The 19,995-nt window shown below is 35.2% G+C and overlaps 1 protein-coding gene across 4 annotated transcripts in view; it reads left to right on the forward strand.

The window, feature by feature from the left end:
- The window catches only part of EXOC4 (exocyst complex component 4), an 845,850-nt gene that overhangs the window by 98,689 nt on the left and 727,166 nt on the right, over positions 1-19,995 (forward strand). For all 4 annotated transcript variants that reach the window (XR_003118525.1, XM_025378967.1, XM_025378969.1 and 1 more), the window contains one exon: positions 9,420-9,663. Coding sequence is in view for 3 of the 4 variants with exons in the window: in XM_025378967.1 (XP_025234752.1) it covers positions 9,420-9,663 (244 nt within the window). In the remaining variant the exon portion in view is untranslated. The remainder of the gene's footprint in view (positions 1-9,419; positions 9,664-19,995) is intronic.

Consider the following 19,995-nt stretch of genomic DNA (forward strand, 5'->3'; position numbering starts at 1 on the left):
AGACAGGGTTTCACCATATTGACCAGGATTGTCTCAATCTCTTGAACTTGTGATCCGCCTGCCTTGGCCTCCCAAAGTATTGGGATTACAGGCGTGAACCACCATGCCCAGCCTGTAAACTGTACTTAGTGGAATCATGGAATTGTAGAGAATGAAAGGACCATAGATATTATGTAGTCAATCCTTTCATGAGTCCCAGAGAGTTTTAGCTAAGCCCTCCTTTCATGATTCCATTCTTAGCTTCAATCACAGAGATGATTTATAGCCATTTAGACATATATACCAATATATCCATATCTCTATATATAATGTGTGTATGTGTGTGTGTAGGGGGCTGTGATCACAAGCACTTGGGACCAAGAGAATTTTAGTAGAAATAATTGGTTAAAGGGCATTCAAATCTTTTAATATTTAGCATTATCTTATCAGTCTGTGAAAGTCTTCAAAACTAGGTTTGAGAAATCTTCACTCTTTAAGACCCTCAGAGCAGAATAATCAAGGGTAAGAGATTTGGGAAAGGAAGTAAAGTATTTCTAATTTTAAAGTGTTCTAAAACCTACACGCTGAGTACATATCATAGCAATATAGATACTAGGGAATGACTAGGAGTTTAGTCGTTTGGAAATATGTATATTTTGTTATAATTCTGGTGTGAGACTTTACTGAATTCCTGTTAACTTATTTTTGTACAGGGCTTTTTTCATAAAGCACCAATAATTCTACCTGACCTCACAGGGTTTTGTGATATTAGACTAGTCATGGTTGATTATATTATCCTTTTAAATTGCCTTTTAATTTTCAGCTGATGTAAGTGAAATAGATAATATAAATTAATTAATATTGGATCTGTTCAGTGTTTATGCTCTAGGAGATTTCAGGAAACAAACAGGAAAATAAGATTCTAAACAAGTGCCATTTGGGGCTGTGTCATTTTATTACTCATACCTTGCTTATTTGCTGTTTTTTAATGGGCTATCTATCATATTAGTGTGTATGTAAGAGGCTACATGTGACATAATCTCAGGCCTTATTGATTTAAACTGCATTTACCTCATCACTAATCACCTTCGTGGAAGGTAGCTGCAGTGTTCAGGGGGCACTTTGTATGTGTCTGTTTGTGACTCATGTGCTCTTTTGTGAAGAGCATTTTGTCTCACCTAAATTCCTATTACTTTTTTGTCCTTCTTGAAGCTCTGCTTACAGTTTTGCATGTTTCTACCCCCAATCCCCAAACATGCTGAATTTAGTTGGCTCGTTGACTGCTAAATACTTTTCTCTCCTTGCTGTGGTGTTGGTTTTGCTGGATGGAGTACTTCTCATCTAGCTTCTTCATATGTAAAATAAAACCAGTAAATGAAATTTCAGATTTGGAAATATTAATGTCTTTTTTTTTTTTGATCTGCCTTCAGCGTTGCGTTGTCATCTTTATAAGCTTAAGACTTCTTGGTTTTATTCCAAGTTTTACTAATATTCAAAAAGTTTATTTGTTAAATCCCATATCATCAAATGCCCTCCACATTGCAAGTAAAACCACATGAATCTGGTCATTATACCTCTCTCTCCTCATAGATTTCAGGGATCTAATGAGTCTAGTAAGATTTGCATCATGGATAATTAGAGGACTTATAAGAATAAAACTTGTGTAAGTGATTATATCATGTATGTAATTAAAATGGTTTTGATTCAGATTTAAATGCTTTTTTTTTTAATTGTGGTAAAGTCACATACCATAAAACCTACCATTTTAACCATTTTGGAATGTACAGGTCCACAGTATTAAATACACTGATAGTGTTGTGCAACCATCACCAGCATCCATTTCCGTAACTCTTTTCATCTTGTAAAACTGAAACTCTGTACTCATTAAAGACCAATTCCCCATACCCCTCTTCTTCCAGCTCTTGGCAACCACCATTCTACTTTCTGTTTCTATGAATTTGACTAATCTAAGTACTGCATATAAGTAGAATCATACAGTATTTGTCTTTTTTTTGACTGAGTTATTTCATTTAGCATAATATACTCAAGGTTCATCCATGTTGTAGCATGCATCCAAATTTCCTTCCTTTTTAAAGATGAATAATATTCCATTGTATGTATATATCACATTTTGCTTATCCATTCATGTGTTGATGAACGCTTGAGTTGCTTCCACATTTTAGTGATTGTGAATAATGCTGCTATGAAAATGAGTGCAGTCTTCAAGACCCTGATATCTCTTCAAGACCTTGCTTGCAATTAAGTATATACTCAATTAGAATTGCTGGATATATAGTAATTTCATTTTTAATTTTTTGAGGAACTGCAATACAGGTTTTCATAGTGACTGTACCATTTTACGTTCCCAATAACAGTGCACAAACGTTCCAATTTCTCCACATCCTTGCCAACTCTTGCTATTTCCTGTTTTTTTGGGGGGAAATGGTGGTGATATTAACAGTAGCCATCCCAATGAGTGTAGGGCGGCATCTCATTTTAGCTTTGATTTGCATTTGCCTAATGATTAGTGATGTTAGGCATCATTTTAAGTGCATATTGGCCATTTGTATATCTTCTTTGGAAAAATGTCTATTCAAGTCCCTTGTACATATTCAAGTTGACTTTTTTGTTGAATTTAGGAGTTCTGTATGCATTTTGTATATTAATCCCTTATCCAATATGAGATTTTGAATTTTTTGTCCAATCTTTTGGTTGCTTTTTTACTCCATTCTTCCTGTCTTTTGGTGAACAAAAACTTTAAAATTTTCATGCAGTCCAATTTGATTATTCTTTCTTTTATTGCTTTTGTTTTTGTTTTGTTTTATCCAAGAAATCATTACCAAATCCAATGTCATAAAGCTTTTGCCCTGTGTTTTCTTCTGAGAGTTTTATTGTTTTAGGTCTTATATTTAGAACTTTGATCTATTTAGAGTTAACTTTTGTATATGGTGTTAGATAAGGATCCAACTTCACTTTTTGTATGTAGATATTGTTTCCCTGTACCGCATTTGTTGAAAGGTTGTCCTTTCCCCATTGAATGGTCTTGGCATTCTTGCCAAAAATCATTTGACTGCGTATGTGAAGTTTTTTTTCCTAGGGTCTCTTTTCTATTCCATTGGTCTATATATTTGTCTGTGTGCCAGCACCACAGTGTTTTGATTACTGTAGCTTCTAAGTAAGTTTGAAATTAGGAAGTAACTTTTGAAATTAGGAAGTGTGAGTCTTCTAGATTTGTTCTTCTTTTTCAAGATGGTATTGGCTATTTTGGATCCCATGAGATTCTACATGAATTTTAGGATGGTCTCTCTCTGCAAAAAAATGTCATTGGGAATTTGATGGGGGTTGCATTGACTTTGTAGATTGCTTTAGGTATAATAATATCGACATCTTAACAGTAGTAAATCTTCCAGTCCATGACATGGGATGTATTTCTATTCATTAATTATAATTTATTAATTTAGCAGCGTTTTATAGCTTTCGTTATATAGCTTATATATATATAGTAGCTTTCATTATATAAGTTTTCACCTTTTTCGTTAATTCCTGATTATTCTTTTAAATGTAAATTGAATTATTTTTATAATTTCCTTTTGAGATTGTTCACTGTTAGTGTATAGAAACGCAACTGACTTGATCATGGTGTATAGTCCTATAAGTATGCTGCTGAATTCAGTTTGTTAGTGTTTTGTTGAGGATTTTTACATCTGTATTCATAAGGGATATTGGTCTGTAGTTTTCTTATAGTGCTTTTGTCTGGCTTTGATATCAGGGCAATTCTGGCCTCATAGAATAACTTAGGAAGTTTTCTTCCTTCTTCTAGAATTTTTTGGAAAAGTTTGGTTTTCTTTAAATGTTTGGTAGAATTGACTAGTGAAGCCATCGGGTCTAGAGCTTTTCTTTGTTGGGAGATTTTAGACTACTTATTTAATCTTCTTACTAGTTATAGATCGATTTGGATTTTCTATTTCTTTGTGATTTAGTGTTGATAGGTTTTATGCTTCCAGGAAATTATATGTTTCATCTATGTTATATAACTTAGTGTTGTACAGTTATTCACAGTACTCTGTTATTATCAATTTATTTATCTAGAATCAATGGAAATGTAACTTCTATTTCTGAATTTAGTCATTTGAGTCTTCTCTATTTTTTTCTTAGTTCACCTGGCTAAAGGTTTGTTATTTGCCGAGACTAGCTTGGTCGGGGAGACCGTAACCCAGCGGTGCTACAGGAATTAAAGACACACACACAGAAATATAGAGATGTGAAGTGGGAAATCAGGGGTCTCACAGCCTTTGGAACTGAGAGCCCCGAACAGAGATTTACCCACGTATTTATTAATAGCAAGCCAGTCATTAGCATTTTTTCTATAGATATTTGATTAACTAAAAGTATCCCTTATGAGAAACGAAGGGATGGGCTGAAATAAAGGGGTGGGTCTGGCTAGTTATCTGCAGCAGGAGCATGTCCTTAAGGCACAGATCGCTCATGCTATTGTTTGTGGTTTAAGAACGCCTTTAAATGGTTTTCCACCCTGGGCAGGCCAGGTGTTCCTTGTCCTCATTCCTGTAAACCCACAACCTTCCAGCGTGGGTGTTATGACCATCATGAACATGTTACAGTGCTGCAGAGATTTTGTTTATGGCCAGTTTTGGGGCCAGTTTATGGCCAGATTTTGGGGGGCCTGTTCCCAACAGTTATTTTTGATGATGTTTTCAAAGAATCAACTTTGGTTTCATCATCAGTTTTTGGTATTGTTTTTCTATTCTCTGTTTTATCTCTGCTCTAATCTTTATATGTTTTCTGCTAGCTTTGGTTTAGTTTGTTCTTTGTTTTCAAATTCCATAAGCTGTAAAATTAAGCTGTTGTTTTGAGATCTTTTTTGTTTTTTACCGTAAGCATTTATAACTATAAATTTCTCCTTTTTTTGCTGTTTTTCCTGCATCCTGTAAATTGTATTTTCATATGTTCTGTTTTCATTTTCCTTAATCTCTAGGTATTTCTCTAATTTCCTTTGAGGTTTCTTCTTTGATACATTGGTTTTTAAAGAGTGTGTTAATTGACACAAAGTTGTGAATTTTCCCTTTTTAACTTTGTTATTGATTTCTAACTGTATCCCTATTTAGTTAGAGAAGATACTTTGTGTGATACATTCTGCTTAAATCTATTGAGACTTAATTGGCAGCCTAATACATGGTTTGTTCTGGAAAATGTCCCATGTGTACTTGAGAAGAGTGTGTATGTTGCTGTTTTGGGGTAGAGTGTTCCATATGTGTCTGTTAGATCTAGTTGGTTGATTGTGTTAAGTCTTCTATTTCCTTATTTCTCTCTGGTTGTTCTATCAATTATCAAGAGTAGGGTATTGAAGTCTTCAACTGTTGTAGAACTGTGCATTTCTGCCTTCAATTCTGTCAGTTTTTGCTTCATATATTTTGATAGTCTGTCATTAGGTGTATAAATGTTTATAATGGTTATATCTTCTTACTGTGTTGAGCCTTTTATTAATATAGAATGTCCTTCTTTGTCTCTTGTAATCTTTTTTGATTTGAAGTCTATTTTTTTCTGATATTAGTATAGTTACCCCTGCTCTTTTTTTGCTACTATTTTCATGGAATATCTTTTTCCAGCCTTTTACTTTCAGTCTATTTGTGCCTTTGAATCGATTTGTGCCTTTGTAGACAGCATATCATTGGGTCATGAATTTTTATTCTTTCTGCTAGTCTCTGTCTTTTGGTTGGACAGTTTACCCCATTTACGTTTAAAGTAATTACTGATAAGGAGTGACTTATTTCAGACATTTTGCTATTTTTTTCCATATGCATTATTATTTTTTTGCCCTTCATATTCTACATTACTGTATTATTTTGTGTTTAGTTGACTTTTTATAGTGAAATGTTTAAATTCCTTTCTCATTTCCCGATGGTATACATTCTGTAGCATTTTTCTTTGTGCTTACTATAGGACTTATGTTTAACATTCTAAAGTTATAACTCTCTAACTTGAATTTATACCAGTTTAACTTCAATAAAATACAAAACGTCCACTCCTTTAATGGATCTGTCCCTAACACTTTTGGTTGTTGATGTCACAAAATTATATCTTTATACATTGTGTGCTCAAAAACATAAGCTAATAATTCTTTTAAATGCAGTAGCCTCTTAAATGATGTAGAAAACAAAATGTGAATTTACAAACCGAAGTTAACAGTAATACTAGCTTTTAGACTATTTTTAAAATCTTTTAATATTTTAAATTATGTAGAAAACAAAGTTACAGTTAGAAATAATTGTCTTGTAACACTACTAATTTTTATAATTGCCTAGACATTTATCTTTATTGAGATATTTATGTCTTCATATGCCTTCTAGTTACTGTCTAATGTCCTTTCTTTTTAACATGCAGGACTTTCTAAAGCATTTCTTGCATGGCAGTCCTGATGGTACTGAAATCCTGTAGCTTTTGTTTACCTGGCAATGTCTTAATTTTTCTCAATCACTTTTGAAGGACAGTTTTGCGACATACAGAATTCTTGGTTGACAGTTTTTTTTATTTGTTTGTTTGTTTGTTTTGGCACTTTGAATAAATTCACTGCCCTCTGGCCCCTGAAGTTTCTGATGAGAAATCTGTGGATAATCTTATTGGGGATCCTGTATGTGATGAGTAACTTCTCTCAAGATTCTCTCTGTCTTTTGAAAGTCTGATTCTAATGTGTCGTGGTGTGGGTCTCTTTGAGTTCCTCTCACTTGGAGTTTGTTGAACTTCTTGGGTATTTATATTCATGTATTTCATCAAATTTGAGATGCTTTCTGCTATTATTTCTTTAAATATTCTCTGCTCTTTTCTCTCTTTCTTCTCCTTTCAAAACTCTCACAATGTCTGAATTAGTGCATTTGATTGTATCCTGTGGGCTCTCTTCACTTCTCTTCAATCTTTTTTCATTCTGTTCTTCAGATGATAATTTCCATTGTCTTATCTTGACGTTTGCTGATTTTTTTCTTCTCTCTGCTCATATCTGCCTTTGAATCCCTCTAGTGAATTTTTCATTCCAAGTATACTTTTCAACTCAAGAATTTCTTATTCTTTTTTTTTAGTTTTTATATCTCTTTATTGATATTGCCAGTTTGTTTATATATCATTTTCTTGATTTTCTCTGTATTTTTTGTTATTTGAGCATCTTTAAAATAGTTAAAACTTAAAAAAAAAACTTTTTAAAAGTTTTTTTCTTAATGTATCTACCATTAAGTCTTTTTCAGGGACAGGTTCTGTTGATTTATTTTTTTTCTTTTGACTGGGCCATATTTTCCTCTCTATTTGTATGCTTTGTGATTTTTTTGTTGTTGTTGAAAACTGGGCATTTCAGTTTAATGATGTGGTGACTCTGCAAATCGGATTCTCCCTCTTTTCCAGGGTTTGCTGGGTTTTGATGTTGTTATTGTTTTATAAATTACTGTAGCCAGTGCCTATCCCAAGGATCAGCCTGGGTGTTAATTTAAGATCTCCTCAAATTAAGCTTTTCTAAGCCTGCACCTTTACATGAGCATGCATGGTCACTTTATAATTTTTTGAATACATTCAGTTGTTTTTGAATGTCCTAGTCCCAATGTTTGGGTTTAAAAAGGGAGCAAGAGAAAAATAAAGGTGGTGGGGGAAGGCTGTTGGCTCTTTAAATTCCCTGGAATTTACTTCAGCAAGAGTAGGAGAGGCTTGAAAAATTGGAGAAGGTGCAACAGCAATGGTCACCTGCCTCTTTGTACCTCTGTGATTAGAGGAAGCAATCAGCGATTGGAGCATAGGTTCTTGATACTTGGTGGGCAGGGTTCTTTTTGCTCATCGTGTCTCCACCAGGTGTGTGCAAGCTACTCCAGGAATAGGTACAGGGATATCTGCCACAGTGCTGGGTAGCTACTGTGGTAAGAGCTGTAATTGACCGAAATTAACCACAATTTACCATCTAAGCCTTCCCTTGGAAGTTGCAAGCCTTACATAGACTCCAGAGTTACAAAATAGTTACATCAGAGAGATTCTGCCAGTACAGTCCTGTTGGTGGGGAGATTCTTGGTGCTTCCTACTCTGCAACCTTCCCAGAATCCTCCTTAAGTACATTTTATAAGTTGGGAACCCCCAAAATAGGGACTGAGGAGAATGCCCTACAGTGGATTTCAGATCATCTGAAATAGAGGTTTTACAGACTTTATGCAGCAGTTACAAGAACTCATTCCATTTACTGGGATGTTTTCTTTCTTCCCTAGTAGATTTCAGTACCATTCCAGTAGTGCTGAATAACTTAGAATGACTTGTAGTCTAATTGAGTTTAAATCTACTAAGGAAGAATGTATTCATTCTTGCAGGATATTGCGTATTGTTAAAATCTCGCATTTATTTTCAGGGTTGGAGGACAGAGGTGGATGGGGCAAACTTTTGACTATTAGTCTCCATCTTCAGGCTTATACCCACTTTTGCTTTTGTATATCTTAATCCAGCCATTTGTAAAGTGAGGCAGTTACTTTTAAGTCAGAGATTTGTAACCTGTTTTTTTTGGCAGTTGTGGAAACCCGGAATTCCTATGTGAGGTTTTGCATATGTATATTCATTCTTTGGAGAGCAAGGCCTATGGCTTTCAGTAGATAACAGAGATCTCCTATCAGCAGTTCTCCCCTCTCCATAACTTGCCACAGGGGTTAAGAACTAAAGTTTTGGTTATTTCTTCAATTTCAATGCCAAATTGTTTGAATGAATGCTGTATTCTAAAGATCTACAGAGGCTTTTGACATATAACATTACTTCTCAGAAACCTTTCATGGATTATTAGCAAGATCTGTCTCCTATAGATAATGATGTTGTAGCAGACTATGTTTAAAGAAAAATAGGTTGTTCTTTTGTATTTATGAAATACCTCTTCGTTACTCTATTTCCTCAAAGTCTTGTCTCACTTGTATGTACTGTTTTTCCTTAATCTTTTTAAAAAATTTATTACAATTTTAATTTATTTACCACCCTTTCCCCTGTGTGTATTTATGATGTCTTTTTCTCCAGTGACTTACCACTTTTAACTAACAAATACAAACCTGAGTCTAGGATCCAGCTCTTTAAAATTCTCTTGCAGCACCACATATGGCATTTTATAAACAGCGAGTGCCTAATAAATGTCATGGGCCAGCGGACTCATGGCAGAAGTAGTAGTCTGTGGAAAACTTCCCACGGTGATTTGTTTACTAATTTTTATTGCATCTGCCTCTTATTACTAACTGATGGGTATGATTTGAGGAATATAAATGTTATTTTGTGACTCTTGGATGGTTATTGGGCAAATATAATTTAATTGAAAAATCCTCTTTAATTTCTTAAGAGAGTAATCAAGGCAGTGATTTCATTTATTAGACTGCTCTTTTTTGGGGGTTTTGAGTGGACTCTGTATCTGTTATTGTTATTATTTAATTTTTCAGTGAGGGAGATAAACCTGCAGGACATCAAGGAAGATTTAGAATTGGATCCAGAGGAAAACAGCACCCTTTTTATGGGTATCCTCATTAAGGGTCTGGCCAAACTGAAGAAGATCCCAGAGACAGTTAAGGCAATCATAGAGCGCTTGGAGCAGGAGCTGAAGCAAATTGTGAAGAGGTCTACAACCCAGGTGGCGGACAGTGGCTATCAGCGGGGGGAGAGCCTTACTGTGGAGAACCAACCAAGGTAGGTGGGAGTGTAGTTTGTATTTTTGATAACTCTATTTATTGTACATTTTCTAGGCGGAGCGTAAGTAACTTATCTTCTGTTGATGTTATTTTCCTGAATTTAGGATACTATAGCCCATAGAGGCCAGGTGCAGTGGCTCACGCCTGTTATCCCAGCACTTTGGGAGGCTGAGGCAGGAGGATCACTTGAGGTCAGGAGTTTGAGACCAACCTGTACTGGTAGTGAAACCCCATCTCTACTAAAAATACAAAAATTAGCTGGACATGGTAGTGCATGCCTGTAATCCCAGCTATTCTGGAGGCTGAGGCAGGGGAGTTGCTTGAATGCAGGAGGTGGAGGTTGCAGTGAGCCGAGATCACACCACTGTTCTCCAGCATGGGTGACAGAGCGAGACTCCATCTCTAAAAGAAAAAAAAAAGGATACTGTAGCCCATACAAACTTAGATTGGTAAAAACAGCTTGACTAGGCATAATTCAGCTGTCTGTTTTTTGATGTTGTTGAAAAATTTAAAGCATATTATCACTGAGTGAAAAATATGGACGTATTTGTAGTAAAGATTGTCAATATTTAAACATATTTAAAGAATAAATAAGTTGAATCAAATAATGTAGCTATTGTACACATACTAAGTACTCAGCAATGTTCAAGGCAATTTATGTATATTATCTCACTTAATTATCACTACAACTGTATGAGCTAATTATTAGTATCCACATATTGCAGTGAGAAGAACTGGAGCTCAGAGATTGAATAATTAGCAAGCTCTTAGAACAGGTGGCTTGTCTTGGTGTTGAATACTAGTCCATTTGATTCTAAAATCCACGGTCTTTCCTGTGTCTTATGCTTTCTTCTTTAATGTGTAATGATATTTTCCAATAGACAAATCAGTCTCAGGAATTTTTAAAACAATAAGATTTGAATTTCATAGTACTTGTTTCATATGGAGAGTACTGAAATTCAATTCAGATTCTGACTTTGTGACTATCATATACTAAGGGATCATGTGTGACAAACAAGAAATCATAATCTTGTAGATATGTTGTTAAGGAAATATCTACTGTTTATACTTAGTGCTTAAAAGTTTTTTAAAAGAAGATAAAATTAAGCAGAAATAATAACTCATTTAGTATAGAGTTCTCTGTAAACTTATTTAAATTTTTTGGAAAAAATATATTCTGTATTTCTATGTTCTTTTGCATATCTAAATAACATTGATTTCAGTTATACTTTAACATTTCAGAAATTAATTTCCTTGTAAACTTGATTCAAAAGTACTATGCTTGGTGAAGTACTATCCTTTATCCTTCTCCTGCCACAGAATGTTTCAAAGTATATATCTGGCCAGGCTCAGTGGCTCATGCCTATAATCCCAGCACTTTGGGAGGCTGAGGTGGGCAGATTGCTTGAGGTCAGGAGTTTGAGACCAGCCTGGCCAACATAGCGAAGTGCTGACTCTACTAAAAATACAAAAATTAGCTGTGCGTGGTGGCGCATCCCTGTAGTCCCAGCTACTTGGGAGTCTGAGGCACAAGAATTGCTTGAACCAGGGAGACGAAGGTTGCAGTGAGCCGAGATCACACCACTGCACTCCAGCCTGGTTGACAGAGTGAAATTTCATCTCAAAACAAACAAACAAACAAAAAAACAAAAACAAAACACAAAAAACAAACAAAAACACCAAAAGTAAATATTTGATGGGTTTTGGAGAACAGACCTGACTTTGTATCCCCATTTTGTGATTTGCAAAAAATACCTGTCTTACAGAGTTGCTTGCTTTAGATGAGGTTATATGGTTGTGGTGGTTAGTGGAATAGCACCAGTAAGTACTATAACATGCATGCATGCATGCTTGTGTATATGCATGTACGCATGTGCATATGAATACATGTTTATTATTGGTGCCTTCCTCAAATTCCATGTTCTTTGATCACTTACATCATGATCCAGAGAAGCTGGAGAGTGGTTCTTTGAGCTTTGCCTTTCTTCTTTCTTTGCCTGGTACCTGGATTTTCGTGAAGACCTTTTGACTCCTTACTGATGATACTCTAAAATTCTGGTTTGCTCTTTGCCCTGTTGCTGCAAGTTCCTAGATGAATACAGTGAACTTTCCTAGGGAAATAGCATTACTATAGTATATATCAGAAATAAAACAAAAGGGCATGGATTAATAACTTTTCTGCAGATCTCATTATAGTTCCTTTAAAAGCACTGTGTCTTTCATAGGAGTTTCATCTTTTTTTTCCCCCTTGCCTAAACTCCTTCCAGAATTCATGAGTGGAAATTATAGCACTAGAAGTATAATGGAAATTCAGCACACTGCCCTGGGAAATACTAAATGTTTCTGTATGAGGAATGAGTCAGCAGCAGGGTTTTTTCCCCTGTTAAGTGTCTTTTTTTTTGTCGTATTTTAGAAAGCTTTTGTAGGCAGGATATATTGGACACTAACAAGTGAATGAGCTGTTTGCCTTGGCTTTATGTCTATAATATAATCCCATTTTATAAAACATACAAATTCAATATTTGGTACCCAAACTGTTTATTGTGAGACAAAATAGTACAGAGAAAGCAAATATTTGGAGTAAACCAGTTTGTTAGAAGATCAAAGATTAAATTTGGGGGTTGGGATTCCAAATGACTGATAATTTTGAGCTAGTCTTTAGTTGTTGTGTGCTATCAAATGCTTTAAAACTTTTCAGGAATTAATTCTCTTGAATTAAGCACAGTCATTCAAAAATGATCAGCACTGTTGCTTCTAAAGGATTGGAATTTTAGAAGCAATATTGTCAAATTATCGCTTGAAGCTTGTGGTGCTTTTGTGCATTGAATTTTACTTAGGAAGGTATTAGTGGCATTTATTTCAGAGAGAAGTAAAATCACAATACTTGGCATTATTTTTTATTATTGTTTACCATTCATGAAATTTTATGGTTAAAGATCCATGAATTTATTTTTTTAAAGAAAGTTGGAACATAGACCAAAAAATCCATAAATCCTGTTCCCCAACATGCATATTTTCTCCCCCACCCTCCAATGAAATATCCTGTTCTAAAACATTAGCTATTCTGAGACAAGATACCCATACTGTAACTTTCCCGGAAAGTTTCATCATCTTATTAAATATATTCTGGTTGTGATGCATTGCAGGCTTGTTTTCATTTGTCTTTATGTAAAAAGAATTAATGTTGTGTGCTATTTTGCTAGAAATGTAGAAGGAAACAAGCTAGTGAATTCTTTCTTGCTTTTAATTCCTACAGAGCCAGGATACTTTCCCAGCCAGTTTTTTAGAAAATCACTTTGGTGACCTACATATTATTTTATTTTATTTTGTTTTCGATCTCCCAAACTATCTGTTGTCTATTTATAGGAGAAATATTTTGTCTTTTCTGTTCATTCATAATCTATCAGTGTCTTTAAGCCTCCACTTACTATTAAAGGAAAATATTCAAATACAATTATTGCCAACTTGATAAACATTAGGGTAACATTTGCCTTGCTAATTTACCAGAACCACCTGCTACCCATTATTTCTCTAGAAAGACAGGCAGTGTCTTCAACTTCAGATGGTGACTGTAGCCTGAAGCCTCTGCATTTCAGAATCGATTTCTTCAACTCCTGCTGCCTGATTGTTGATTCTTTCCCAAAATCCAATTCATGAGTATTTTTATATTATTTTTATTTAAAAGAAGCTGGAAGGAGTTCTATACTTAACAAATCAGAAAAGCATAAAGAAGAGATGGAAGAAAAACTTATCAAAGATGTGTTATCTTGTCAAGAATATGGAAGAAAAGAATATGGGAAAAGAGAATGGTTGGCATGTGGGAGGGAAATGGACCTGTTTAAATGCGAAGGCAAAAATTCATTGCACGAAGGGATGGTGGAGGTCAGCTTCACTTAGGTAGAGCTGTTGGTCCTAGAGAGGGCAGAAAGCGTTGAGTGAGTTGAAGCCATTGCTTCCAGGGAGACATTGCTCTCTTTTGGAAGGAAACCATTTTAAAAGCTTCATTGACCTCTGTTATGAAGAAAGAAGATTAAATATCAGATGTGAAAAGCAGAGAACTTTGTGTGTTTTGGGCTTGTTGTGATATTGAAGAAAGCTTCATGGAAAACATGGGAAAGAAATACGCTTAATGCTAAAAGTAGTTGTGTTTGGTTAGTAGGCTTGTAGTCTTTGCTTTTTCCTATTTTGCACCTCAAGTTATAGTGAAAATAATTCATAATCAAGAAATTACATTATTACTTAGGTTATTTTAATCACAAGAAATTATTAGAAATTAAAATGCCTATGGGGGTATGAAAGTTCATAAAACTAAATTTTAATATAGAAAAATGTGATACCTGTTTTTAAACCAACTTGATATCATTCATTAATTTTATTATTATGTGTAACTTTATATATGTTTGGTTATTTATTGGCTGCCTCTAGAATGGAAGAGAAGAGAGCACTACTTTGTCTTGTTCAGCACTGGTGTATCTCCAGAATCTAGCACAGTGCCCACCTGACCCATAAGAAATTTATCGTTGATTGCAAGAATAAATTCCACATTTATGAAATATCTGCCATGGACCAGACACTGGGCTAAAATGCCCAACAAATTATGTGTGGTCCCTGTCCTCCTGGAGTTTAAAGGGGGAAGAAAGGCATTACTCAAAGAACCCTAAGATGTGAGAATGAAAGCAGCCAGATTCTTGATATGCCATTTTCACTGATTTTGCTTACCTCTGTGTTGATTGAATTTTAACTGTTGCCAAGTGTGCTTTTAGAGATGATACCAGTTTTTCATGTCATGGATAATGTTTGAGAGTTCCTATATCCCCTTTCCAACAGATTGTATTATCAAATACTTTTATCCTTGCCAATCTGAGAGGTGAAAAATGGTATTTCCAAGGTGATTTGGGTTTGCATTTTTATTATAAGTATGGTTACACTTCTTTTCGTTTGTATAAAAGTAACTTGTCATGATATCTGGGTTATATATGGATATATTACTTCAAAATAAAATAGGTTGTGAGTGAGGATACACTTACAACAAGCCATGAAATGATACTGAAGCAGGGTGATAGGTACAAGGTGGTTCATTATCCTATTATCTTCACTTTTTTAATGTTTGAAATTTTCAACAGTACAATATTTAAATAGTGTTTATTTCCTTTTCAATGAATTATTTTTCTAATATGTTTGTCTTTTCTTGATTTGTAGGAAGTCTTTACATTTTTCTAGTATGTTTGTCTTTTATTGATTTGTACGAACTCTTTACATATCTAGGAAATTGGTTCTTTGGAATTTATTTTGTAACTTTCTGCCAGTTTCTCTTTTGACTTCATGATGTTTCTGGGCACGTAGACATTTTTTATGAGGCTATATTTATCAGGTTTTATAGCTTCTGGGTTTTGTGTCATACTTAGAGCTTCCTTACTCTTAGATTATAAATAAAATTTTCAACACTTTTCTAGTACTTACATAGTCTCATTCTTAATATTTATATCTTTGATACATCTGGAACCTGAAGGAGTGGCCAAACGACTTTTGAGCACACTTGACACGTACTACACTGTATTGTAAGGGATTGTACACCTTTTTCATTTCTGTCACCCATGTATCTGTCATGTAATTGATTGTCCATGTTAGCTGTGTAATTGCTGAATAATTCTAACATTGAATCGTTTATAATATAGCCATGGTTCTTCTCAAGGTTGGTATTTGCCTCATTTTCTAAAACTCTTTCTTCCCTCATGGTTTTTCAGTCTGTGAAGACTGAGATTTTCAGAAATACATTGAATTATTGCTCTAAAATTGAAAAAATAAACTTTTGAAATATTTTTTATAATTTGGAGGCCAGAATTCAGAATGAGGGCATACTGATGTAATAGAACATTCTTATAAAATGTTTTTATCTGTGAGGAAGACTAAAGGCTCAGGCCTCAAGGATAGTTTTGTAGTATAAATACCATGTTTATGGAAAGAGAAATAAATGAAATATTGATCATGATTTTTGTTTTAGACCTGTGGCTAGATTCAGGCATGAGTTTCTTTTTCATATAAATAACATTTCCTTTTATCTCTTCTTTCTATATTAGTTACCCGTCTTCTAAGTATCCGAAATGCAGGACATGGTGGAATTGGTCATTTTATTTTACAGAAAAGTCATTTAAGAGCAGCTTTGAAGCAAGGTCAGACATTTGTCCTTGTGGCTTCTTATAGCCATTCCCAAGCACCGCATGTAGCACCTGGACATGCTTGGAATCAGGAAGGGCCTCTGTGTAATTTAGATGAGTAGTTAATTCGAATCAAAGCAAGCGGGAAGCAAGTAAATTTAACTTCAGTGATTATGATTCCATTTGATTAAATCTCTACTTTTGATTACACGTATCAGTGAGAACATGCTTTAAATATACCCAACTATTAAATATTGAAGGGGATGAATAGGATGAACCAGGGACATATAGAAGAAATTCCACTATTCTTCAACTAGGATATGTCCCCTGCAGCTTAACTGAAATATTTTTAGAACAAATGAATTAATTTTTTTTACATATGGGACTTATTACTCCAATTGTTAACTAAAATATATAATCATTACCATGAAAGGTCCCAAGTCTATATACTTCCTAGTAAGACTTAAATAAATTAATTGATAATAGCTCCATCACATATACAGTGACTGAGAAATGTCGATAATGTTCATAGTTCTTTTGTAAACATGAGGTTGGACAGCTATCATTCTGATTGTGTATTATCCTTTGGTTATAGTCATTAGAAAAAGGCTTCTTGGCTGAATAAGCCAGAGATGTTACTCCATATTACATTTCTTAAACCTTTGTTTTTTTATGTGGCAAAGTTTAAAAAAAAAAAAAAACCTACTCTCGATTTCTCTTGTTTTACATATTATAGCAGGTTCAAATTAAAGATCCGACCAGTCAGAGGAATAGATACAATCTGTTTCATGGACTGTCATAACTTTATTTAGATGTCAGCCATCGTGCTATATCAAGGCCACTTCTCTGTTTGCTAGAATAGGAGCTGCCTTAGGTTTTGTCATTTTTGTGCACTTGCTAGTGTTGTAATAGGAAAGGCACTCCAAGCTCAGACTAATACTGGATCTTTTCATTGCAAAAACAAACTAACAAACCTATGTCAAAGGAAATTCTTCCATTGATGATGTGTAGGGGCGGTGTCATATATGATTAAAGCACCTTCATGTGTTTCTCAGGCTGATTTCATATTGTCTGGGCTCTTCTAGCTCCTGCCCCATCCTCTTGTCATAGTCTCTAATCAGATTGGACTGTGAGTTTATAAGGGGAGGGGGAGTTTTTAACTTTGTGTTTGCAGCCTGATTTAGGGCTGGGCACATATTAAATGCCTATGAGTTTATTTTTGTGGAGATGTGATCTCACTCTGTTGCCGAGGCTGGAATGTAGGGGCCCAATCATCATTGCTCACTGTAGCCTTGACCCCACTGGGCTCAAGAGATCCTCCTGCTTTAGCCTCCTGAGTAGTTGGGACTACAGGTATGTGACATGATGCCTGGCTATTTAAAGTTATTATTTTATTTTATTTTATTTTATTTTTTTTGTAGAGATAGTGTCTCACTGTGATTGCCCAGGCTGACCTTGGACTCCTAGTCTCAAGCAGTCCTTCCACTTTAGCCTCCCAAAATACTGGGATTACAGGTGTGAGCCACCATGCCTGGCCAGTTTTAATGAATGAACGAATAAGAAAAAGATGCAAATAAGATAATTTAGTGGAAGTTATTATTATTATATATTTTTAGCACTACTCACAGTGGGTCTGTGGACCCACACCACCAGTGTCACTCAAGAGTTGGAAATGCAAATTTCTCCAAGAAGCAGTGGTTATTAAATTGGAATGTTTGGGTGCAGGGCCCACAGGACTCTATGCCGTGGTTGATTCTTATGCACACTGAAGTTTGAGAAGACTCTTTAGATAACATCACAAACGTCATCGAATTTTGCAGTTTTGTAGTATTCACGCTTTGCAAAGCTGTCTGCCATCTGGTATCTCACCTGAGTGAGCCTCACCACTTGCCTCCTCACAGGCAGGGGCATTATTATTAATCCCAGATTTACCCAGAGAAATGTGAAAGCTGAAATAATTTGACAGTTCACAAAGCTTGTTCGTGGTGCAATTAAGATTAGAAGTAGTCTTTTTCCACCATGTAAGTTTGCTTTCTGGCTTCTATAAAGATGATGTTTCCAACCCATGTCGTGGGCCTGATTTTGTTTGTCCTCAGAAGGATGATCTCTGTACTAAATATCCATTTTCCTACCCATACCTCACACTGTGGTCAGTGACAGGCCTCAGAGATAGCTGGACATGTTGAGAAGCGTGAAAAGCAGCCACAGAGTGCCTGGATTCTAATTAGGTCACTTGAGAATCAAATTTTATTATCTAAATCATTCCTCTAGGGGCATTCTTGTACTAAGAACAATATACAACAAAGCACTAAGAATATGCACCTAAAATCTTAACTTTTGTTATCCCTGGGAAGTGGATTTATGGATCATTTTTCTAACATTCCACTATGATGAAATGTTATTTTTGGAATGGGGGAAAGGATTTCAAAAGAATGATACTGATACTTTAATTCAAAGAAAGAGGGCCTGGGTTTATTTTCTAATTTTAGCCACTAATTTGGCGTACATCAGGATTCGATGTTTGAGGTCATCTCTCCAGACCTCAGAAACCTGACTTGACAAGGAGGGAGTAACACAGGAAGGAAGTGACTAGCGCCAGGCCCCACTTCAGTATTCTTGTTATTTTTACTGTGTTTCATTCTATATTACTACTAATTTTTTCTTGCTCTTTTCATAGAGCAGATGGAGAATTAGTCAGCACTCTTTAAATAGTAACCCCTTTTTACATGAAGACTTATTAATAAGTGGTAAAACGTATTTCTATCCCTTAAAAGTAAGTATTAGATAACCTTGAAGATTAAATGGGCTCCATGTCCTATTTGAAATGAAAAATAGTAACTCAGCCAGGCTTATTAAGGAAATGTGTATGAGAGATATGGGCAGGTAAAACAAAGACCATTTTTAGCTAATTGATTATACATTTCTTTTTATAAAATTATAAAGTGTTTATATAAAATCTATGCTCTGAGTTCACTACTTTCTTACCTTTTAGAGCATAGTGGTAGGGAAATAAACATTCTGTGGTTATTGCCTTTGTCTGTCAGTGGGGAAATGCAGAACCCTGATATTAAAGTCTCAGCAGATAACTAGTAGAACAGAACTAATTCTTCTACCTTGTGTGTGTCTTTGCTTCGTGATCAAGTACGGCAGCTTCTTGGCTGCAAACATGGGTTTTCCAGCCAAATGACTAACTCAAGGTTCCCTGGATGTTAAATTTAGATTCAGATAGTCTTATCTCACCTTAAATATTGAACATTTTTCACAGCTTTATGATGTAGCTTTACACTGTTGATGCTTCTTGCCTTCTGCAACTGTGACTGTTTCTTAACATGTGCCTCTTCTTAGCCTTCTGCCTTTTTTCATGGTAGCACTTGAAGATGAGATACCCAGGGATTGCTAAGTTAGTAGATGATCTGTTGAATAAATAACATTTTACTTCTCTAGGAAGTCTGGTTTTAAAACCCGCTGGGTAATTGGATATGTGTTTAAGGAATTAACACTTTCTTCATCCTGATACTTTTCTGTTTTTTAAATGTAAAATATATTTTATTGCCATATTATTAAAGTTGGCTCTTAAAGTGTGTATCTTTCAGCTCGTAACTCTACTTCATGTTCTCGTGTTTAGCTTTATAAGGTTACCTTTTTGAGAGCCTAGTTTTGTGTGAAATATTTTTTATAGTGGGCTTCTAAAATCAGGAGGTTATAATCTATAACACTTTTTTTCTTACTACCTCATCTGTAATCAGGCCTCTCTCCCATTCTGCTGGAGCCCACTTTTTCATTCCTTCATCAACAAATACTCATTTATCGCCTATCGTATGTTATTTTGCCAATTGGTGTCATGCCAAATATTGGAATACAGTAATAAATCAGAAACTCATAGCCATAGTGAGCTTACAGTAGGGGGGAAGAGGAAAGGACTGCAGGGAAGGAGAGACTAGTTTGAGGACAGTTTTAATAATCCTGGCAAAAGGCAGCATGGCCTGCATGAGCAAGGTAACTGTGACAATGGAGTGAAGGAGGCCTATTTGAGAGAGAGTAAAGAGGTAGCAGTAAAGAGACTTGGTGATGCGTTGGGTATGAGGGAGGAGGGCAGGTAAGGATTTTTTGCTGGGGCAAGCATTACCATTTACTGACGTACAGAACATGAAGAAGCAGGTTTGGGGAAGAAATGA

Source organism: Theropithecus gelada, chromosome 3, assembly GCF_003255815.1.
Source record: "Theropithecus gelada isolate Dixy chromosome 3, Tgel_1.0, whole genome shotgun sequence".
Lineage (NCBI taxonomy): Eukaryota > Metazoa > Chordata > Mammalia > Primates > Cercopithecidae > Theropithecus > Theropithecus gelada.